Consider the following 24285-nt stretch of genomic DNA (forward strand, 5'->3'; position numbering starts at 1 on the left):
TTGTTGCGGGTAGGTCTTGTTTGACCAATCTCATTTCCTTCTATGACCAGGTAACCTATCACCTGGACGAGGGAGAAGAGATTGATGTCATATATCTTGACTTCAAAAAAGCTTTTGATCTGGTATCCCATGATCACCTCTTGGCCAAACTGCCCAGTTGTGGCCTTGGCTCCACCACGATCCGCTGGCTGGGTAACTGGCTCCGTGGTCGGACCCAGAGGGTTGTAATTGATGGCAGTCACTCATCGTGGTGCCCTGTGACCAGTGGGGTCCCTCAAGGCTCTGTCATTGGACCCATCCTGTTCAACATCTTCATTAATGATGTGGACATTGGAGTCAGGAGTGGACTGGCCAAGTTCGCCGATGACACCAAACTTTGGGGCAAAGCATCCACGCCAGAAGATAGGTGGGTGATCCAGACTGACCTGGACAAGCTCAGCAAATGGGCAGATGAGAACCTGATGGTGTTTAACACCGAAAAATGCAAGGTTCTCCACCTTGGGAGGAAAAACCTGCAGCATCCTTATAGGCTCGGCAGTGCTACGTTGGATAGCACTACAGAAGAAAGAGACTTGGGGGTCATCATTGACCACAAGATGAACATGAGCCTGCAATGCGATGCTGTAGCTAATAAAGCGACCAAAATGCTGGCTTGCATCCATAGATGCTTCTTGAGCAAATCCCGGGACATCATTCTCCCCTTGTTCAGAAACAACTTTATTTTCTCAGCACCTCCAAGCATAGTAATGTCAAAACCATGTCAGGAACCCATCTCCTTTCCTGTGAGCCAAACCAACCACAACCATACAAAACTGTATTAAATTTTAACTGATATACATGACACTGCCTAGGCATACTTCAGAATCAGATTTTTTTTTTTTTTTTTTTTTTTTTTTTTAACTAAAAGTTATAAGAGAGGCAGAGAGAAGGCAAGGGCAAGCATGCCACAGGAAAGAAAACAGACTAGTTTTCTTGTACCATTTGAAAAGCTTATAAACTCAAACCACAGAAAGACCATTTTGGATAGTAGGTGGCTCTAAGGCAGGGGCAGGCAGAGTCCAGCCCACAGACGTACTCCATTTCTCAGCAGCCCATCACTGTCACTGCAGCTAGTTTCCGTGGAGACCCCAGCAGTGGCGGTGCCATGACAGCATGGGGCTAAGGTTTCTATGGAGCAGCACTGGCAGGGCACGCAGCTGGGCGGGGAGCTACTCCATGGCCAGAGCTGGGATCTTACAGTGGTAACAGTGTGATCTGGAGTGGAGGCAGAGCTGCAATCCATTGCCCACATGCCCGGGGGGTGTGCAGGCAGTAGATCACAGCTTTGTGCCAGCTCCAGACCATGCCATCACACCTGCAAGATCCTAGCTGCAGCTGTGGAGCAGCTCCCCACCCACCCATGCACCCTGCCAGTGCTGCTGGGGCCAGCCTCCATGGAAACCCTAGCCCCGTGCCGTCACACTGCCGCCACTGCTGGGGTCTAAATGGAAAAAAACTGCTGCAGCAGCATGTTGGGGAGGGGCTCCTGGGAAATGGAGTCTGGCAGCTGGCCAGATCCACCATTTTGCCCACCCTTGTTTTAAGGGGAAATAAGTCTCTGGTGGTAGGGGTTGGAGAGAGACTTCTATGGGAAAAAAAAATAAAAATAAAAATAAAAGGAGTCAATTACTCACCTTTTCTACTTCAGTCCGTGCATTTTTACTAATATCTTCATCTTCCATTTTCTCCTCTTCCTCATCCTCAAACAAGCTCAGGGCTTTCTTTCCCCGACTCTTGGTTTCCTTCTCCAATGGGGGTGGTGATGTGCTAAGCAGATCGGTATTACTGACTGACCCCAAAGGCGATGCAGGCTCCAACTGTAGAAGGGCAGAATAGAGGTAGATACCGGTTCAATTTACCTGAAACTGTTAGACCTCCTTGGTTTGGATATTTGCAATGTCCAGAATTTTGAGAGCCAGTACCAGAGCAAACAGCGAAACGCAATTCATTCTTCTGGTACAGATAAAGAAATGCCATGCAGACCACTGCATGAAGGGATTTCATAAGGAATAGGTCACATACCAAACAAGTTTTCTTCACTGCCCATATGCAAAGTAGCCCTGAAGTTTAACATTACTGTACATTGTGATTTTCTCCATATTTGCACTACTGTTCAATTCCAAAGACTCTTATATTTCAGGGGCACAATGTACATTTTAGTTCAAACAGCCTAGGATTCTTTGATGTAAAAAGAACCAAAATCAAAGAGGTGCTCAACGAGGTCTTCTAGAAACACAAACATTTAGGAGCAGCATTAACAATTCCAGGTGGTCACTGCCCAGAAAGTCTCACTCATACAGCAACTGCTGCATTTGGAAGCTGATCCATGCTTGGCTGACCCTTTTCTGATTGCACTGTGCAAACGCTGCTTCCAAAAGCAGAAATTCATGGTTTTAATAGAATCATGATCCCAGTGCACTCTAACATGATATATCCCTAGGATAGTTTCAACAGCAGAGGTACCATCACTGGGTTTGATGTACAGTTTGTGAGTGGCCATATCAGTACAGTCTGTTCAGCTCACATGCTTAAGGAAAGACAGTCCATATGGCTGAAGCTTTTAACTACTGAAGCATTCCACTTGAGGTAAATATGAAACATTGATAGTCATTCAGTTTGCCATCTGAGTGGTAACAAGTGTGGCTGTATCCTTGATTTTTTTTAAACAGGGGCTCTCATTGCTAAAAATAAATGAATTCAGGGAAGAAATCTAACAGAATTGTCATAACTCAGGTATTTTTAAACAAAGATTTGCCAAAATTCCATTAAAATAAGATTATTCTTTACCTTTTGTTTTTCCTGCTGCCCAGCAGCATCTGTTCCAGTGCCCTCAGGAAGTGCTAGAGGCTCTTCTGAACGTTCCAACTTCTCTTCTGGCAGTTTAGTCTCTAACACCTCTGGCAGATGAGCCTTTTCCTCCCCTTCATTAAATAACAAAGGTGATGGCTGTGCAGTTTTTGCTTTTTCCTGTGGAATAAAACACACAACTACCATCATGAAAATGGGAATATACATAAAACAGGCTTCTACCTGCAAGGCAGTGTCTCTGGGTTTCTCTGACCCAAAGTTCCGGTCCTGCTGAAACTCTTGAAACAAATAAAAGCTGTATCACTGACTACTACAGGGGTGACCAGGATTTCCTCCCAAGAATGGCATCTAAAAACCTTTTCAGCAATACTCACAGCACAGCCTGATCAGGAGCAGGCTGTGGAAGGGCAGCATTCAGACTCCATTTCAGAATTTAGTAAGTTGATGCTGGCAAATAATTTAAATCTAAAATTCAGCTCTAGGCCTACTGAAAGTCTGCTGAAACTACTATAGTTTAAAAATGTGGGATCAGCAGTTAGCAAGTTCAAGTGATGCCAGTCAGTAAATTAGAAAGAGAAGTACCACTGTGGCTTCCGTAGCTGAAGGAAGAAATGGTGGTTGGGAGCTGAAGAGGGATTCTCCATCGACTGCATCATCTTCAAACAAAAGAGAAGCCTTCTGGGGTTTTCTCCGACTGAAACCAGAGAGAACACACAAAACAAAACAAAAAACACATCCTTAGACATGCTTAAAATGACAAAATGCTACAACACTGGCATCCATAAAAAAAAAGAAGGAAAAAAAAATCAAGAGGTCTCAACAAAGAACAGCAAGGAAAAGGTATTATGTAGATATTGAAACCTGCTGCTTCATTTGGCAGGGCATCCTACATCTAATCTTATTCACTCTTGAGAGTATGCTTCCAAGGGGAAGACATTTTTATTACTAATCTCCAGTTGCGTCTCTCATGCAGTAGTTGTACACTCATACAAGCTGAGCAGAGCAGAAAGGCATAGTTACTTGACTGATGGAAACAGGAATGTATTGACCTCCACAAAGAACATCCTCACCTCCACACTTGCACTGGGAAGCACAGGGCTAGGCTATTAGAGTTTTGGGACTTTTCCAAAACTGCAGAAGGAGATTTCAAGAATGATTTCATACAGACTTAAAGAGCTTTCTAATCCATATCTCCTATTCAGCTAGGAACTGTGACTTTGGTATAGTACTGCAGAAAGAGGAAATCCTTTAAATCTATTCTAACACAATGGTTTCTCCACCTCGACATTAGTAGTTTAATTAATCCTTGAGAGTTTAGTCCCATTTACAAATTCACCCCAGATTTTGTAACTCTGGCAGGCATCTATAAGCATCAGCAGCACAACCTCCAGACATTTCAGACTATGGGAGGTGTTCATGCTATCATTTTGGCTACGCTATTTCTGACTGGGTAATTTATTCAGATACCATACATAACACCGATTCTGTTCCAGTTGGATGACTGTGCCTTCTTAAACTGAAGAATGATACATAATTCACTGGTAAACCCAATGCACTGTTGTATCATTTTTCAGACTATGACATACTTGTTCTAATATGGAAGTGGCAGGAAGCTAGAAAATTCACCAAACTCATGGAACAGCAGCAAAGCCAAGGCTGCACTTCCATTTCAGAAATCATTTACACAAAAAATAATTCATTCACATGCATTTTGAAATATTGATTTTATTTGGATGGAGGTCAACAGAGCAAATCAGAGTCACCTGCTCTCCCCATTCTACCAACCCTACCTCTTCATCAAACTTCAGAAAACATGCAAACTTTGCGATGCATTCTACAAACCAAAAACATTTGGGCTAGTCTGGTTTAAGGAGAGACAAGAGCACTTCACTGAGAATGCTCAGCCGGTTAGCAGTCCTTTTCCTTTAAGGAGCATTCTCCAACTGCTGTAAATCGCAACTGTTCCAATATTGCTAGGGCACAAGAAGCAAAGGCCTAAACTCAGTGATGAAACCAGGCAGTCAGTGCATCCTTCAGTAGCCTAATAATACCTGCATAACAGACACAAGCAACAGAGAACAAACCGAGCTCAAAAGATACTCCATAGGAGCCCAGTCTCTTGAGAAACCTGAGGCCTTTTAAACCTTCAGGAAGGGAATCTTTTAAGACCTCTGGAAAACAACTAAAACAGGTAAGCTCTATTTCAAAGACTCTAAAAGAAACATGCTTCTCTGTGGAGAAGCATTTTTACCTGTCTTTAGTGATCGCGAATAAATCTTCCTCCTCATCCTCTGCAAACAGACTTGTATTTTTTGCTGCTTTAGCTTGATCAACTGTACTGCTAGATTTTGTAGATTTCCTTTTTTGGTCTTCAGAAACTGATTTATCCTGCTGGGTGAGGTTCCAGTGGTCCTAAAAAAAAGGCTTATTAAAAGAACAGTTCCCATTTGTTATAGGTCATTTCAGCTATTCTTACACTTTCATTACTTTAGTTGGCATACTAAAAACAAAGCCCGCACCTTTGCTATTACGACTGGCTGTCTGGAGACACTTTTCTGAAAGACTGATTTGTCAGTTCAAATACATCTCTTGGACTTTCCAGGACAAAATTAAAGTCAAAGATTGCATTAATGTAGACTGCAACACATTTCTTGGATTGACTCTCTTCATGTTTACATGTCCTTTTATTTCTAATGTTAGGAATGTTAGAGGGTCCAGAGGAGGGCCACTCACATGATGAGGGGGCAGCAGGGCAGGTCCTATGAGGATAGGCTACGGGACCTGAACCTGTTCAGCCTCCACAAGAGACAGCCGAGAGGGGATCTAGCAGCCATCTATAAACTGGCCAAGGGAGACCAACAGGCAATAGGAGAGTTCCTGTTCTCCCAAGCACTACCAGGAGTAACAAGGAACAACGGCCATAAGCTGACAGACAGCAGATTCAGGCTGGATATCAGGAGGCGCTACTTCACAGTTAGGGCAGCTAGGATCTGGAACCAACTTCCAAGAGAAGTGGTCCTCACTCCTACACTGGGGGTCTTTAAGAGGAGGCTGGATGAACACCTTGCCAAGGTCATCTGACCCCAGCACTCTTTCCTGCCTGTGGCAGGGGGTCGGAATTGATGATCTGCTCAGGTCTCTTCTGACCCTACTAACTATGAAACTATGAAATAATGTTAGCCTACCCCCATTTTCTTCTTTACAGCTAAGAAATAGAAGCTTTCAAATTTATCCTGCTTTATTCTTACATTCAGTATGCCTACCTTCTCTACCTTGAAAGGAACTATCAGTTGGAGAGACAGCAGTTCAGTGACAAGAGATAAAGCGAAATATGGTTCAATTAAAGCAGAAACATGATTTTCATTCAAGCTATTTACATTTTAGGGGGATCTTATGTCTGGGTATATGCAGACATTCAAGTTGATATCGACTGAAAGTCTTCTGAAGATGCAGTGCCCTCTGGTTCTAAATAAAGACCAGGAGTGCTCCTTGATCCCCCAATTAGAGTCACCTGACTAGCCTCTCTCAGACTCAAATTTTGTTCTCCCTATCCTTCAGTTTCTCAAAAAAAAGAAATGATTTACTCCAAAACTGAGTCCTTCCTTACATGAGAAAACCCTAATGAAGAACCGCCATGTGTGTCCTGTGGCCCTTCCTGGTCTGATTGCGTAGCAGACATATGCACCCAGTTGAGAACCAATAAAGATAAGTTGCATGCAACCATAGTTCTCAGCTGGGCAGATTGGCACATCCCAATAAGTTTTGAAGGGATGTCCGGACTCCAAAAAAGGTTGAGAGCCACTAGTCTATACCTTTGTTTTTCCTCCCCCCCCGACATCTTTAAGTCAAAATGGCCTTTTTGACAGGAGTCTGCCACTCAATTTCTTTCAACATCTCCCTAAATATCTTTTCTTTTACAAGTTTTTCCCACCACAGGGTATCTTGCTAGCATGGTGAATCTGAGCCCCAAATCAAATGTAGCCCTTCAAGTTGTAAGAAGGCATCACAACAGTTGGAAGGGGTATTGCACATAGAAAAGAGACATTTAACAACCCATGCTGAAGTTACAAGAACACTTATTTGGTCCATAATTTTACATTTCACTTTTCAGAGGTCTAAAAACCAGCAACACCCTTTGAAATGCATCCTGCTCTACAGTACCTCTTCATCACTGCTGAACAACGAACTGGATGCTTTCTTGAGGGGCTCCGATTGTTTTGCTTTTTCCTGGGGCGGTTTCAACTGTTGCTTCTTGCCAGAAATACTAAAAAGATCCTTAAAAGAATTAAAACAAAGTAGTAATTTGTTTTTGGTGTGGGAGAGCTCATTACTATTTGTTGCTCAGAAACTATGCTGAGCTGATTATGGAAATTACGCTTCTCTCAAATATCAGGGAGCAAATGGTTTTCAGGCATGCCATCCACAAATAATTGTTTGATAAACTGAAAACTTCTCAACTAAGCCTGGCCTTCTCTGTTATAGGGGCAGAGGTACCACTGCTACCAAAATAAGATTGACCAGCAATCACAATACTGCTGCGCAGTGGATGAGGAGCAGACACATGCACATAGGCATCAGCACTGGTATTTGATAGATATGGAGAAGGAACTCATTCCAATAGGGGAGGGCAAGCAAAAGCATGAGGCACTGCTGTTCCTAAGCAAGAGACAAGGATCTTGATCTGTATTAGCGAGCTTTACTGTAACAATACCTGGTAAACACATCACACGCCCAGATAAGACTTTGCCTGTGATTAAAAGTAGTTTTTCCACTTGATCTCTGGATAGCACTTTTTTTGCAAAAACCCAAGCTAACCAGTACATTTTCTTATGGTTTACTATGCAATGAGAAGCTTCTGCTAACAGTCCAACTGGAACAGATGTGGTCCAAAAGCAGCCTCCTTCCAGCTAAAGCCTCTTTGCTCCAAAATTTGCATAATACTAAACCTACTACAGCCTTCTGCCTACCTCAGTTTTGCCTCAGTACACAGTACAACTGTGTGGTAGAGTAGCTAACCATGTTAGGGGTCCAAAGATAGATGGCTACTTACTCTGGAGTACAGCATTATGTTTCCCTGGGCTAGTACAGTTCCAAGTCTAACAAAAAGTTTGGGGCACAAATACAGCATATGCGGAAATATGAACAACATGAACCAATTAGCAACTACATATAACAGGCAAAATGTGCCTTTCAAAAGTGACAACCTGGTGCTATTGCAAATTATTTCACTTTTATATTTCAGTTTCCCTATCTGTAAAGGAATGAAAAGCTGCCTTTGCTTTAGCTCCAGGAATGCAGAACTCTAGACAGAAGTGCACAGTTCTACAATACAAAAAAAAAAAGCTATTCCCTTGTCACCTAGACGCCATGCTTTCTGTTACAGGACAGGGATGTCCTGCAGCCATGATATAGTAATAAATCCCAGTAAGTAAACAGCGGCCATTTATAAAAACCTAGCAAGTAAGTTAAATGAAAAGTATTAAATACCCAGGAGGTGCTGAGAAATACCACTTACCTCCTCATCCTCGTCATCAAAGAAAGAGAGCGGTGCTTTTGCTGTTGATTTGCTAGTGGATAGAGATTTCACCATTTGACTGGATGAAAACAAGTCCTACCAAAGCCAAAAGCAGTAACTTGTCAAAATGAAATAAGAGAACAAACAGGCTGAATTGTTTTTAATCAAGTGAATGAAATATTCATGTTTCTTCCTTTAAGCAAGTCAAGGTTCTTTGGGTGAATCTGATGTCTTCTATTACACCAACTCAAATAATTGGAAAAAATTTTCTTAACCGTTCTTTTCCTTTAAACAAGGACTCTGGTATTACTGAACCAGAGATGGTTTGTTCTATCTACTCACAAAACAGAAATTATGAGACTCCTCATTTACTGTTTCTTTCTCTCTAAATTCTCATTCTTTTTTACAAATACATCAGAAACAAAAAAGAGAATTTTTAAAATTTAGGGAAATCTGCTCTTGCTTGAAGAAAGTTTATGGAAGGTGAAAGTCCACGTCAGACCTCCCACACCTTGCTTATAAGCAATGACTTGAGAAGTCTTTAAAGAGAAAGAAGTGTTAGAGAACATGGCAGTAGAAATGCATGCCAAGTTCTCTAATTCTTGCTTCATTTTAAAGACTTACTGAGTCATTGCTTATAAGCTATGGCCCCACAGCATTCCATACAGCATCCCATATAAACAGGGTACTCACTTCAGAATCTTCTTCATCTGAAAATAAGCTTCTCTGTTTTTTGGGTGGTGTTTCAACCGAAGGCTTGAGCACTTCTGTGGGAGTTGGCTGACTCTTCAAAACAGAAAAACACCCACATATTAGCATTCATTAAAAAAAAAAACACAACAAAAAAACCCCCAAGCACGACAGAGCATATCAGGTTCCTTTTTAGAAGACAAGCTGCTGCCACACCTCAAAAAATTACCCAACTGTTGAAAAGCTTTGGATAAAAATATATGAAACTAGTGACCCAGCTGCAAGAGATTCCAAAACCCACTGCAGCCATGAGGAAAAGGTAAAAACTATTTCAAGTGCGGGTTGTCATCTTTTTATATCTAACCATCATCCATTTCAGTAGGAGTCACATGCGGGATTCTGCGGCAGGGCCTGGACAACTGGCCAACAGAGGAAAATCTGCCCATTTAAGAGGCAACCTGAATGAACTAACCCCTGGTGAACGTAGTCTAACCTGGTGATCGGAAAAGTGCAGTTTATGCTGAACAGCTTTTACTGCATTAACAGAACACATACACAGCTGTCACCATGACAGCACTCTGTACTAGCTGCATAACTATTATAGCTTGGAATGCCTCTAACTGTCCAAACACCGCTCTCTGCATATGAAAAATGCTAAGGGATTGAGAGCATAAAACCAGTCCCTTCAAAAAGTTGAAGACATGAGGAATAAAGCACCTTGTATTTATGCAGGGGGTTGGACTACATGACCCTTGAAGTCCTTTCCAACCCTGTGATTCTATGAGGGGTAGCACTGCATGCGTTTTGGACATGTTATTGAATGCACAGAAACAAAGCATTTCTATGCTGTTCTGGGAGGCAAACTCCTTCCATTGTTGGAGCCAGAGTGATAATTATTCCTCAAAGATTAGCTTTTTGATAGCAATGGAAAAGTTCATTTCTACCCAGTTACCTTTTTCTCCACAACTGTCTCTTTACGGCTTTCAGCTTCTTTAGGTGCACTGACAGATGCAGGAACAGCTCCAGATTTTTCTTTGAATAAATCTCCTTCATCATCAAAGAGATCAACAGCAACTTTGACTTTGTTGGGGAAAGAAAGTAATATATTCAAGCTCAGGGATTACTTTTTCGGCTAGAAGTCACCGAGTGTTATTAATCTAGAGAGAGACTGAAATTAGAGGCAGCATGGATAGCAGAAGCTGGGGGGAAGAGACTGGTCTACCTCAGGAGGTGAAGTGTTATGTGGATAGCCTGTTTATTGGCAACTTCCCTCCCATGCTCCAGTGAACAGACACGTCCATCTAGACCCACACCACTTGGGTCAAGGACAAATGTTGCTTTAAACTAAAATGTCTGCCAGAAGAGAGAGACAAAACACGAAGAGCAAGCTGCTAGCAGAAGAGCTGCCAAAAATCATGAAGACACTACTGGCAGTAATGCACACAGGGATTATATAATAACAAAACAGAATAGGAGGAAATAGCATTGGCTGCAAGGGATGGATTTAGGGATCCATATGTCTCTACAAACCCCAGCTTCTATCTATGACCTTTTATAGTTTTCTGAAGACCTTTCACCTGAACTTGAAGGTTTCTTTGTTGATTCCACAAAGAAGTCATCATCATCATCAAACAGACTGACTTTCCCAAGCTGTTTGGGGGCTTTTTCTGTGCTTTGCTCAGGGGATTTCTTTTTCTCTTTTTCTCCTAAAGCAGAGGGATTAAAGACATCACTCCCACCTGTGAGTTAGAAAGGAAATGAATAATCAGTGCACACCGATGCCAATGTCACTGAATTTCCACAAACTAGCCTTGCTGCACGTGCTCCAGTTAGCCACTGTTAAGCACACTGCTATCTTCAGCACAGCAGAAGCCTATGATGTGTTCCTGAAACACCCCCTCAGCAGAGGGGGTGTCTAAGGACCTGCTACGTAAAGCAAAGACTTACTGAGCTAACAGATGGGAGACTCTTAAAACTGCATGGTTTCTTCTTTACTAATTAGCAAAAACACATCTCTAGTGGGAGCGCCACTGAAGCAACAGTGTTGAAACAATTGGGCATTTATACACATACCTTTTTGTCCTCCAACGTGCCAGAGATCCACCACTTCAAAGCAAACTCAATTAATCAAGCCTGTTCCACATGTGAGCTGACGCACACTGAGCTGCACTGCACACAGTTGTATGAGTAGTGAAATGAGCATCAGTGCACAGAAAATGGTAGCACTGAGGTTTTGAACTAAAGCACCTCTGAGGGGTTTTAGTTCAAAAGCACACTGCCACCATTCTCTTCGCACTGACACACATTTTGCTGCTTATACAACTGTACGCGTCACAGTGCTGGGTGCTTTTCAAAGTGCCCAGCGCTGCGGTGCTTGCTTGTGTAAAACGTGATTATTTTGCATTTGTTTGGGTCTTCCAAGCAAGGAACTCCAAGTACATTAAGCCTTGCTGCACCATGGACAGATAAAACAGAGAAAAGTGAACACTGGCAAACAGAATGCAAGCCACGAGTCATGCTTATATAGCCTCACCAACCTCATAGCAGTACAGTAACTAGGGGCAGAATTTGTCCCCATATTGATTGCATTCTCCAAGAAAAGACAGCACTCAAACTGGATCAACTTGGTATTTTCAGAATCAAATGCGCGAGAAACAGATGTCCTTTGAGTATTTACTGTGCCTCTGTTCTAATAAGCTAAAATTCTACTGACCAAGACTTTGCTAAATTACAAGTAGTCTTGGGTCTGCCTATTTATTTTCCTGATGTTCAAGAATTTAAACAGCTTAAATTTTAGAGATTTGCAGAAAGTGAACTATACCCATTGCTGATATTTTGGTTAAATCAGCAAACTGTCATGCTGGGGTATGCCTGGCCAGGTCTGAGGCTATTTGGAGATCAAGGTGTCAAGATGCTGGGAGATACAGCATTACAGAGGAGTCAAGAAGCATGCCAAGTCAAGAAGCCAGGAAACCAAGCAGAGAGCAGAGTTGTGGAGCAAGCCAGAAGGAATGGCAAAATAGTCCTGGGTCAGGTTGAGCCTTTATATGGGGAAAATGAAGAGTCAGTGGACTACAGCTAGGCCAGCCATTCTGCTGATGGAGTGGAGAGTGAGAGGATTATGCTTACACTGCAGTACTGGGAGCATCTGTTTCCACTGCAAAGGGCAAGGCTCGATCTCAATGGACTAACACAGGGTGGATGTGAATGCCTGCTTCTGGTACCTGAAGCCCTGTTGAGATTCCAGAGACCAGTGAAACTAGATATTTTTATGTAGCAGTGTGGTGAGAGAGGCCATCATCTGACAAAGTTGGTGATGAACTGCTGGTAGAAGTTGGAAAACCCCAAGAATCTTTGAAGTTCCTTGACCTTTCATAGTAGTTAGTTAGGGGTCAGAAGGGACCTAAATAGAACATCAGTTCTGACCCCCAATCATCTAGTCTGACCTTCCAGAATGCTTTCCACCCTTGGATGGCCTATACTTTCTGTGGGTCCATTTTTAAGCCCTTGGGGATAAAATAAAGACAAAGAACTTGGTGAAGGGTTGGTTGAAGGCAAACACTTCTCCAACTCTGCAAAAAGGCCATGGTGGCACAGCTCCTGCAGCACTTCCTGGACATGTGATGGGTGTTGGTCAGCATCTTCTGAGAAAGTTAGAATGTTGTCCAGGTTAGTGATGACAAATTAGTCCAAGAGGTCCCACAGCACATGGTTAATGAAGCACTGGAAAGTAGATGAGGCACTGATGAGCCCAAAGGGCACAACTAACTACTCAAAGTGCCTGTATTGAAGTCAGAAGACAATTTTCCATTCATCACTGGCCCTGATTCACATCAAGTTACATGCTCCCTGGAGGTCAAGTTTGATGAATATGCAGGTGGTTTTAAATCAATGGAACAATTCTGAGACGAGAGGTAGGGGATACTGACTGCAGATGGTGACTTGGTTCAGGGTCCAATAGTTCACACAAAGGCAAAGCCCCTTTCCTGTTTTTTGATGACTAGGACAAGAGTCCCAGCTGGACAGACAGACTTCCTTATGAACCTCCAGGACAGGTTTTCTGCTAGCTTGCTCAGAGGGTAGCAAGTTAGGGCTCTGACATGGCACAGATACACCCCACCAGGTTCTTGGCCCCAGGCAGTAGGTTGATGGGGCAACTGTAATTCTGGTGAGGGAGGGGAAGGGAAGAACTGCATTCTCTCTCTCAAATATGTCAGCATAATCCTGGTATTTTGTGGGGCAGGCTGGATATAGTCTCAAAAGGCTGAGCCCCACAGAGGTGGGCAGTGGTCAATACCCCTGCTTGAAATCGTAGGTCAGGCAAACATCCCAGGTGTCCAGCAATGCTGCAACAGCAACTGGAACAAGAGTGAGCTTCCTGGGCTTTCCACCTGACCTGGGGGTCATGGCAGATGAGGCACAGAAATCCCAGAATCAAGGGGTAATGAATGAAACAGACTTTCCCAACACAAAGTTCTGCAGTGCCCATGGGCGTTCACCTCCAGAGCGGTGGCCTCCCACTCCACAGGGCCAGACAGAAGGGAGCTGTCTATGGTCTCAATGGTCCCTAGCTTGGACCACCACTGTAATTGGATTTAAAAAGGCCTGGGTCAATAAGCCTTGTTGATTAAAGTAACTGCCTTACTGGATTCCAGGGCAGCAGGCAGGACTGGAAGCGAGATTTGACCCAGGACCTGGAGATGGATGAATAGCTGTGACTGAAGGCTCCGAGGGTCAGGTTTCTGCGGGTTTCCACTGTGGAGGGAGTAAGGGGAATCTGTAGTTACCACAAGCCAGCCCTGCTTACCAGGCAAGTGGTGGCTTGTTTTCCTCATCCCCTCTCTTGGGGCAGCTGGCAAGTCTGTGTCCTGGAGCCCCCCACAAGCATGGTTAGGGAAATGTATTTTTTCCCTCCTTCCATTCCTGGAGATGACAATCAATTCAAACTGATGGGTCTACAAAGGCATTGAACCCTGAGGGAGGCTCCACTTGTGTCAGTTCATCTTCTACCTCTTCCTGCAAGCCCCACTGGAATCAGTCAAGCTGTGTGTGTCAGTCACCTTGTTCCATCAGTTGTCATGGCTGCATAGCAGCAGCAAAGGGCAATACCCTGCCCCTGGGAAAAGTTCCTTAATGTGCATTCTGCTGTGCAAGCCCAGCAGGGATCAACAAACATGAAGAAGGAGTCTCAAAAGGAAGGTCTCCCAGTCCTGGAGGACAAAGGTATTGTTTCACCAGTGGGGAGGCCCAATTCAAGGCAGTCTCCATCAGGATGCTTATGAGGATGCTCACCATCACCTGATCTCTGGACTATTCCAGGCTGAGCTAGGAACAAAAAGGTTGCATTGGATAAGAAATCCCCTGAAGCGCCACCAGTCCCCATCATACCTTTCAGGTAGTGCAAGAGGGGTACAGGACTCAACAGAAAAGGCCTGAAGTGCAGCAATCTCTTCCCACAGCCACTATATGCCTCCTCACACCAGCGCTGGTCTCTTAGCAGGATGCCTCCTGGACTGGAGGGATTGCTCTTAGCCAGCAGCTGCTGCTGCACTCAGACTTTCAGGACTTACTGGGCAGAGGCAAGTCAGTTCAACTAGTCCTGCCCTGTCTGTGTGTCTCCCTGAGCTGTGGTGTCCAAAGAGGACAGGTCTGAGGGCACTGGCACAGGAATGGGTGCCATGCTGCGCCTTCTTCACTAACTGGGATGGGCCAAGCAAACTGTCACACCAGGACTTGGGCAGCCAACTTGGGGAATCAAGGCACTGACTAGGGTCAGGATGAGTGAACAGAATCTGAGAACAAACCCAACCAAGAAGCCAAAAGGTCAGTCCAAGAGCTGGATCTACAAACAAGCTGAGTCAAGAAGCTGGGAAATCCAGTAGACATTGGAGTCAAGAAGCAAGCTGGGAGTTCAAACAGGAAGCCAAGTCAAGGAACAAGCCATAGGAAGCAGTAAAGCAGTCTTGGGTCAAGCTGAGCCCTGTTACCTGGATACTTCCTGTTCCTGCGCAGGGGCTTATATAGGGGAAATGGAGAGTCTGCTGAGAGGGAGTGGATGAAGGCATAGGCCATGCTGGGACTTCAGGCAAGCCTGGATCAGCCTGGGTGATCAATCACAGCGAGGCAGGCTAGAATGAGCAGCCATATTGGCCAGGCCAAGACACCAGGTTTGAAGGTATGGTCTGACACAGACTGCATGCCTTTTAAGCGCACACATTCCTAGTATAAGAAGGTCAAGTCATCCAATTAGAAAGAACATGAGTACCAGTGTAGCTTAGCTGACCCCACAAAACTTGATTAGATATTTCTGAACAATCACTACCAGCTACTTTACAGCTTATTTATTCAGTTACTTTGAACAAATAAGCTGGCAGAAGTCATAACCGGTGTGCACAACTTTTGTATAGGACCACATTCACCAAAAATTATGCAACAGATAGCTTGAGCAGCTCCATTACTAACGGTGTGCCATATGTCCTCATGAATCAAGAAGGCACATAGCTTAATAAAAGGGCCAAATTCATCCCTGAGGCAATAGTGCCTTCAGGCAAGATCCTTTGGTGCAACGTTGTCTAATAAATTATGCTTTTGTTGCTACTCTTGAGGTCAAAATGTGAAATATACCGTACTCATTACAGTACTAAAATACTGCATGACAGCTGAGACAGTTTCTCATATACATAGGGTGACCATATGTCCTGGTTTGGCTGGGACGGTCCTGGATTTTGTAGAACAGTCCCAGTTGGTTGGTCAGAATTTAAACATAAGTCCCAGAATTACAGGGGGGCACGGTGCAGTCCAGCAGGGAGGTGGAGGCAGGATTGTGTGCCTGAACCCCTGCCTGCAGCAGCTGACACAGGGGTAAGGAGAGGGGGCAGTGTCCTGGATTTCCTTATGGTCACCCTACATATAAAGCAAATGACCTGTCTCACTCTTGCTTAAGAAAAATTTTAAAAAAGAAAGGTTTCCTTTCCCTTCCCACCCCCCACCTCTGCTGTAATTTAAGGAAGGGGTGGAGGGGAAATAAATCCACTTCCAAACAAAGATGACCTGTTAGCATCAAGAAAGGGCACAACAGATGCAGTACAATAATAGTCTAAGTTTTTAAATACAGCTCATGAAATTCTGAAGAGGAATGCCGCTATCTATACTGTACTTAAACTAATACATGTAATATGTAACAGGTACCTTGAAGAATAAGTAACTATGCTGCTGGTGTGCTTGGAACTTATAGTGAGCACAGAGCTCCAACAGGAGCTGTTGAGAGCTTGCTGGCATCCAGAATCACCAGAAGGGACCCTAGCCACATCCCCTTGTGTAGTGAAGATAGCTCATGTGCCCTACAAGTCCCACACTCTCAAAGGTGTGGCTGCACCCCAATTATCACAATCTTGGACCCACCCACATTTATACCCTCTTGAACGATCCCAGGGGATTCTGCAGTCCCCTAGGACCCAAAGTATGCTTATAACTCACATGCCAGACAATCAAAACCACATCCAACAAGTCATCACTGCTATACTTTGACAGATTTTTTCTCAAAGACATCACAATATATTTCAGAGATAAACATTTAACAAATGAAGCAATTGCCTATCAAATGTGTCATACCTGGAAAGAGGGAAACCGCACCTATAGGAACTTTCTTTCCAGGCTTTGTTGATGGTGCTGAAATGATAGGAAGTACAACACTAAACCAGTAACCTTTGCTTCATGCAGTTCAAGTTTCCAATACTCTTACAAACAAAAGGATCACAAGAAGTTTCCACAGCTTTCATCCCTTGGTTCAGCAACCCAAATAGCTCCAGATCAGCATACTTCAGACATCCCTGAATTTGTCATTTTCTGAGAAAGGTAGTTTACTGAAGTCAGGATAGAGATGCACCTTATAATACACTGGTTCTCAACCTTTTTTAGACTTGAGGCACCCCAGTTAGATTCACCCATCAGACAATACAAATTCTTAGCTTTCCCTCATTTTTTTTTGACTACAGAAAAATAATAGAACAATTTTTTTTTTTGCAAAGAACTCAGAAAGACCACAACAGGTTGGAAAGGTTTTAACACCGTGGATTCAAATTTGAAATCTCAGGGTTTGTGCTGTGAACCATATTTGCATGGTGAACAGTGCTAACATAGCATGGCACCCCATTGCACCCCTGAAAGGATCTCAAGATACCCCACAGTACCCTGGTTGAGAATCATTGTTACAGACTTACTAAATCAGAGAAGCATAAGCTTTCATGAGCCAGAGATGAGTTCATCAGATACTATGAAAGGACATGCACAGCCTGATAGCCTGCTCTGTTGTGTGTGTTCTTTCATAGCATCTGATAAAGGGAGCTCTGGCTTAGAAGCGCTTGTTCATCTCCACTTTAGTCAGTTTTTAAGGTCTTAAAGTAAATGTGCACTGGGATCTGATGCAGGAACCCAACACATGCATGGTTAAGTTGAGACATTTCTATTAAGTTGCAAAAGTTTACCCAAGAAACTAAAGGTGATGAGTTAAATTGCTCTATGTGAAATATTTTAATATCTAAGCTGGACATTATAAATATAGAGTGGGCTTTAAAATAAACTAAAGACGTAGGCTCCTAAAATTCAGCCACTGGATTTTGAGGATTTCAGAAGGAACAGCTGAGCTACTTAACTGGAGACTAATTTTAGGCATCCATGCTTTTGACAAGTCTTGGCTGCTTACAAAATACTCCTGACTGAGTCTGCAAGTTATTGGTAGATGCTGGAGCCTAAAATGTGCCCAAATGATTTCAGTGAAGATATCGCTCCCCTTCCCCCCTCCCCCCACTCAGATATTACATATAACTTATGACCCAATCAAGTTTCTCATACTGGAAAAACATTTAGGTTTTTATTTCCAAATCATGAACAGAGAACTCCGAAGTTTCTGCTTGAAACTTAGCACCAGCTAAGCAAGGGAAACAGCCATTAGCTGTTAGCTCTCTGTTCTGCTTTAGATATTCTTTTGACAAAGTACACTTAGGTACTAACCACAAGTTATCCACAGGATAACAGTTCATATTAGGGCTGTGCAAAGCTTCAGGTAGTGATTCAATTCAGAGGAGATTTGGCCCAATATGGTGGCCAAATCTCTGAATCTCAATCAAATGAGGGGACCAATTAAAAGGTCCAAATCTATTCAAAGCTCTCCAAATCTTCAGAAAAGATTCGGAGCGCTTTGATGATTTGGGCAGTCCCCAGTGGCTGCAGCAGGGAGCCACAGCTGACTCTGAGCTGGTAAGTACTAGGGGAGGGGGAGGGGATCAGACCATGGCTGGACTCCCACCAGCCCCCTGCCGCTCCCCCAGTGCTCCCTCCATCCCCTTCCTATGGCAGCCCCCACTCACCCCAGTTCCTGGCCCTTTAAAAAAAACCCTGGTGCTCACCAGGTAGGGGGGCAATCCCTGCTGCCCCCCCACTATCCCGTGCTGCATCGGGGGGCTCTGCACCAGCCTCCCCCCCCCCCAAACACCCTTCTCCATTCCCCCAGCCCTCCCCATGACTGCCATGCCTGGGCCAGCTCCAGCCCTTTAAGAAAAGAGGAAAGCCCTGGACTCGCCACTCTTGCAGCCACCTCAGGGTTTCAGGGGGGCTTGTGGAAGAGCCCCTCACACAGTGCAGGACAGTAGGGATTGCCCCCCACCGGCAGGGACAGCAAGTGTGGGGCTTTTCTTGTTTGTTTTTTTCTTAAAGGGCTGGAGTTGGTCCAGTCAAGGCAGCAGGGATCACCCCCCTGCTTGGCAGAACCCAGTGAGCCAGGGCTATTTCTTTTTTTCCCCCCCCCAAAGAGCTGGGAGCTGGGCCAGGTGGGTCAACCATTGCTGGGCTGGAGGGGCATGGGCCTGGCTAATTCAGAGATCTAGCCAAATCGATTTGGGACAGTGATTTGATGATCCGAATCACTGTCCCCCGAACTGACCGAATCTAAAGCTGAAGCGAATACTAGCCGTTTTGCACAGGCCTAGTTGATATGCATTATTTGTACTAATCAGTTCTTACCATCATTTATTGAGACATGCTGATCTTTTTCTTTTGTATCTTCTGCTTTCGGTGCTTCAGCAAAAAGATCACTCTGATTGACAGCCAAGAGGTAAAAAAAAAGAGAAAAGACAAATCTGTCTATTGGCTGCAACAGGATTTGTGGCAACAGTAAAAAAAGTACACAGACAATACAAAAGCAATAGAGATGCAAATAGAAGATACAGGTTCCAACCCCCAAAGGCTGATGGCAGACAAGCACTTGAAAGTCCCAACCTAGATGCCTAAGGGATTTGGGCCCCCATTAAATTCATTAAGAAATAACTCCCCAGCTGCCCTAGTGACCCATCAGTAAAAGCCAGTCTTTGTGAGCGACTGGACATGCAAGTTTGGAATGCAACTCTTTGGAGAACTGCGTGACTCATTTTTCTAGCAAGCTTTACCAAAGAAATGGGTCAAGTGTAAAAGGAAACTAATAGATGCAGAATAAAGTAACCTTTGCAAATAAGTGTTTTTAAAACTTTTAGGAATGTTAAAAACCTGGTTTGTACTATCATTCTCTAAAGAAAGCTGAACGCTGCTGCTTAGGGAGGAAAGCTTTGTTACTGTACTTTAAAAACAGACTAAAGGCAGCATTTGAGTGGGAAGTTCCCTCTTACACTGATACCTATCCAACAGGGGATGTCAGATGCATCTACTTCAGCTCTCCGAAGTTGCTAGATATTGGTGTCTTGTCTACAAGGAACATTTGAGCCAGTGGGCGTTTCTTTCTCAAGTCTCTCTGGTCTTAATTTGCAACTCAGTAACCTGTTAACAGAACTGGATGGGTTCTATTCTGGTCCACGCTGACATACTACTACATTAGTCAGGTAGCTGACCACCTGTTACAAAAAAGTAGCTGCTCATTTTCTAATTTATCCCAACTCCTAAGTGTTATTAAAAATACAGACAGCTCTCTTTAAATCTCTAGGTCTTTATCTAAATAGAATGGAGGCATTTTATACAGCAAGAGGAAGAGAAAGAGGACAGTTTAGTACCTTCTCCCCTCAAGCAGTTTCATACATAAATAGCTCCTATATCTATGTATAACATAAGTGTATTGACAGTGTAACATGGTGCTGTGCAGAAATATCAGGTATTGCAAGCAGTTCAGTTCCATTAGCACAGCACTCTGCCCACACCCATATATACCCAGAGTTTCAGCACACCTAATTAGCCTATTGCCCTGGTCATGCTACTTTTACTGCCAATCCATTCTGCTCTGCCCAGCACTGTATCATGCAGATATACCCTAAGTTTCCTAGGCAACACAGGTATCCCAGGAGGATGCAAATAGGAAGACAATGTGAACTAAGAGAGTGAAAAATTGTTGCCAGGGAGCTAGTCAAATGCTAGTTGTTACATTTATGCAGGACCTTTAATTCTAAGGATCACACAAAACTACACACAAGCCACATATTTTTTAAGACTGTCCTCAGGAACAGGTACAATTAAACAGCAATTATGGTACAAGGGAGAAAAAGATTGACAAGTTGGCCTAAAATATCAGGTTAAACCCTGATTCCTGAGGAAAGGCAGAGGATTTCCAGAGTGAGTGAAGAATTTCTTTCACCTGAAATGATGTATGCTCCTTTATCTGCATGGTTTTTATCTACCATGTCATCTAGGCTTGCTTTCCCACCCTCCAACAAGATCAAGATCCATTTATTTTTAGGGGATGTCTATACAGAGATCCATGCTTCCACTCTGCCCCTCTTATCCAGTGGTCTCTAACCTCTTCATCATCGTCAAAGAGTCCAGTTCCGCCACTGAAAAGGCCACCTTTAGAACCAAACGGTGAAAAGTCCTCATCGGTCAGCTTCGGAGGTTTGAAAATGTCATCATCATCATCTAGAAACACAGCACACACACCAGACTGCCATGATGTAGGCTTAGTCCACTGCAATCTCAATAATGATTAAGGAGACACAGAAATACAAATGTTGAAGAGCATTCAACAACTCTGGTTTTAATCTTCCATGCTCACATGCAATGGGGAAGCACCAGCTTTGTCCAGAGTATAGGATTACAGTATCTTGACAAAAGATCATGTTTAAGCAACAGCTTCTTCTGCAGCCATTTCTACTCTAGTTCAGCATAGACACAAACACAAACAACCCAATTGCTCACAAAGTGAAGAATCCTAGTTCCTATCTAGTCCAGAAATCCTACTGTTGGAATATATCACTTTCTCCCCTTGCAACTAAGAAAGAGTTGCTGTAATAGAAAAAGAAATCCTACCATCTGATGGAACTCTAGCTTCCTTCTTTTCTTTCACTGTCTTCTTAGTTTTGACTTCTGCTGATGACAGGGCTAGAAGAAAGAGTTTAAGACCTAAGTTATTCTAATTAATCTTTACACCTGAATTATACAACCTGAGGCCAGTCCATTATTAGTTAGAAAGTTTATTAGTCAAAAGCAGAGCTTGTGTACAAGCTTTCACCTACACTGCAGAGTCTTGTGAAACAACCCTATAAACTAGTTTTATGTCCCAGTTATTAAACTGAGTGACTCTGTCATGCAATGTGAAGCATACAAACTTCTCAGTTCTTATATTTTTATTACAGAGCACTGAGAAACTTCACATCAGTAGCAGGGTCCCATTGTATCATACAGAAAATAAGAAGGGTTTAACTGGGGGTTTGGGGACCAGAAGATTCCTGCATGATTTTACCAAACAAGAACACTTTGTCAACCTATGAATGTTCCTGTGCAGAACTAACTAGTCTAGACCAGTGTGTCACAAGAATATATGAAAGCGTCACGAACAAACTTTAAAAATATATCAACAAACTTTAAAAATGGATTCTCCTTTAAAGTACAAAAATGTGGGAAACACTGGCTTTTCCCTTACAGGCTGTCACAGTTCCAGCCTGCAATGGGCTGCTTGGGGCCCCCCCAATGCCCCACACACTGGGGGTGGGGGGCAGCAGCAGGTCAGGAGCGAGGGGCACTGGGTCAGGATTGGCCGTGGATGTTTATAAATGAGTCCTGGTACAAAAAATGTTGAGAAACACTGGTCCAGACTGTTCAAGCTAAACAAGACAGAAAAAACACAGACAGAATAGATGGCCAAGTAAGATGCGTTTACAATTCTGTCAGTCTAAAGTGTGGCTAAGAACAACAAGGAGAGTTTCCCAAATGGATTACTGGTTAAGTTATGCAATGAAAACTGTAAAACAAAACCTGAGGACACACGCCATTTCACTCTTAAAAACAGGAAAGAGGCCACCAGTGAGCAGAGTTTTCTTTAAGTCACCTGAAATCATTTAACACCCCGTGTGCCCAGGCAGGCAATTTTACTTTATGTGAGAATCTCCTTCTGACTTGGCATGCAAGGGTGAGAGTATTAAAGCCAAATGGAAGTTTTCACCTATTCTCTTTGCTAATTCCAGCACAACTGTCATATGTAACTCTGATCACAATCACCCTTCAGATCCCATTGACAACTGTAAAGCACAGTTGTATCATTTACACCACATGCTAATAGTGTTTGATGTTTATGGAATCAAACTAGGCTATGAAAGAATTATTGTGTTACTACACAAGCCCCCTAACCAACTTCAACTATCACCACTGTCCACTACCCATATACTAAAAAGTAGCTTACACGACTGCTCCTCATCTTGTTTGCTTGGCATTTCTCCTTTTATCCGTGCTGCCAACTCATCTGCAAATGATGTTGGCCTTTTCTTTTTCTGTAGGCACAAGAAGATACTTCAGTTCCTTCAGTGCAACTCAATCCTCACCAAACTAGCAGTTACATTTGGATCATCCATCCCCCTACTGACAGAAATAAACACGTTACCCAATGGCTCAGCAACCTAAGCAGCAGGATTAATACCTAAATTCCCTGTAAAAAGGTACAAATCCCAGAAGAATGAATCAGGCCTTCTTTAGTATGAGACAAACACACACTTGGTATCAAGGAACTTGTCTCAGGAATTTAAACAAGGACAAGTGCAAAGTCCTGCACTTAGGATAGAAGAATTCTATGCAATACTACAGCTTGGGGACTGACTGGCTAAGCAGCAGCTCTGCAGAAAGGTACCTGGGGGGTCACAGTGGACACTAAGTGAAATATGAGCCGACCGTGTGCCTTTATGCGATGGAGGCTAATGGCATACTGGGTGGGATTAGTGCGAACATTACCAGCAAATCAAGGGAAGTAATTATTATACTACTGTATTCTGCACTGGTGAGGCCACATCTGGAGTACTGTGTCCAGTTTTGGGCCCTCCACTATAGAAAGGATGCGGAGAAGTTGGAGAGAATCCAGCAGAGAACAACAAAAATGATGGGGAGGCTGGGACACATGACTTTTGAGGAGAGGCTGAGGGAACTGGGCTTATTTAGTCTGCAAACCAAGGGGGAATGTGATACCAGCCTTCAGCATGGACAGCAGAGCGCTAAAGTCCTTCAGAATAGGACAGATCATGCAATTTAACAGGTCATACAAATGATAGAAAACAAGTACCCCTCTTAAAAATTTTTAATGCTGTCTGGTTTCTGGCTATATTTGCAATTCACTCCAGGCCATACCTGTTCATAGTAACCCATCAAGTGGCTTTGCAGAACCCCGAAATGTGGTTTTAGAACCAACCTGAAACCTGCTCACCCCAGCTACAATTCTGTGCAGATAATGCCAGGCGAGAACCTCAAACTTCTGCAACACACCATAAGTGAGAACTTCTAGGCGCCTTCCATGCTGAAGGCCTACTGGGAACACTGGTCACTGCTAATGGCATGCCAGGGACCAGCATTCTCAGATCTCAAGCTGTAGGTACATAGTTTAAACACTTCAGTGCCCCCACAATTCGGAAGTCAAGAATGCTGATGACTGGTGTTCCTGCCTCCCATGCTGCTGGTACACTAGGACATTTAAGGCGTGAGCCCACAGCCTGAGAGTCACAATAACAGTCACTGGTACTCCCAGCTCCCAGGCTGTGGGCAAGCACCTTAAGTCTTCTTGTGTCCCCAAAGCACAAAAGTTGGGAATGCCAGTGACTGGCTTTCCCACCACCACCCTGCACACAGTTTAGACATTCAAGGGTGCACACCTGCCACCAGGTTTCCTGGTTGCTAGTGTTCCAGCTCTCCAGGTGCTAGTGCTCTGAGTGAGCAATCTAGCAGAGCTGAGAGCACTGGTTTTCTCACCTGAGCAGCTCTTGCTGGCAGCGTCCCTGCTCCAGGTGCTA

General features: G+C 43.8%; 1 protein-coding gene across 4 annotated transcripts in view; it reads right to left on the reverse strand.

Moving 5' to 3' along the window:
• Positions 1-24285, reverse strand: part of LOC149859563 (WASH complex subunit 2A-like) — a 51099-nt gene that overhangs the window by 17431 nt on the left and 9383 nt on the right. For all 4 annotated transcript variants that reach the window (XM_090057031.1, XM_090057030.1, XM_090057028.1 and 1 more), the window contains exons 9-22: positions 22698-22785; positions 21329-21400; positions 20823-20938; positions 19070-19142; positions 16664-16720; positions 10630-10791; positions 10005-10132; positions 9056-9148; positions 8363-8458; positions 7009-7122; positions 5099-5259; positions 3430-3541; positions 2827-3006; positions 1674-1856 (exon numbers count right to left, since the gene is read on the reverse strand). In XM_090057031.1, coding sequence (XP_089913157.1) covers positions 1674-1856; positions 2827-3006; positions 3430-3541; positions 5099-5259; positions 7009-7122; positions 8363-8458; positions 9056-9148; positions 10005-10132; positions 10630-10791; positions 16664-16720; positions 19070-19142; positions 20823-20938; positions 21329-21400; positions 22698-22785 — 1635 coding nt within the window. The remainder of the gene's footprint in view (positions 1-1673; positions 1857-2826; positions 3007-3429; positions 3542-5098; positions 5260-7008; positions 7123-8362; positions 8459-9055; positions 9149-10004; positions 10133-10629; positions 10792-16663; positions 16721-19069; positions 19143-20822; positions 20939-21328; positions 21401-22697; positions 22786-24285) is intronic.

The sequence above is a fragment of the Crocodylus siamensis genome, chromosome 7 (assembly GCF_052110815.1).
Source record: "Crocodylus siamensis isolate JL-2025a chromosome 7, ASM5211081v1, whole genome shotgun sequence".
Lineage (NCBI taxonomy): Eukaryota > Metazoa > Chordata > Crocodylia > Crocodylidae > Crocodylus > Crocodylus siamensis.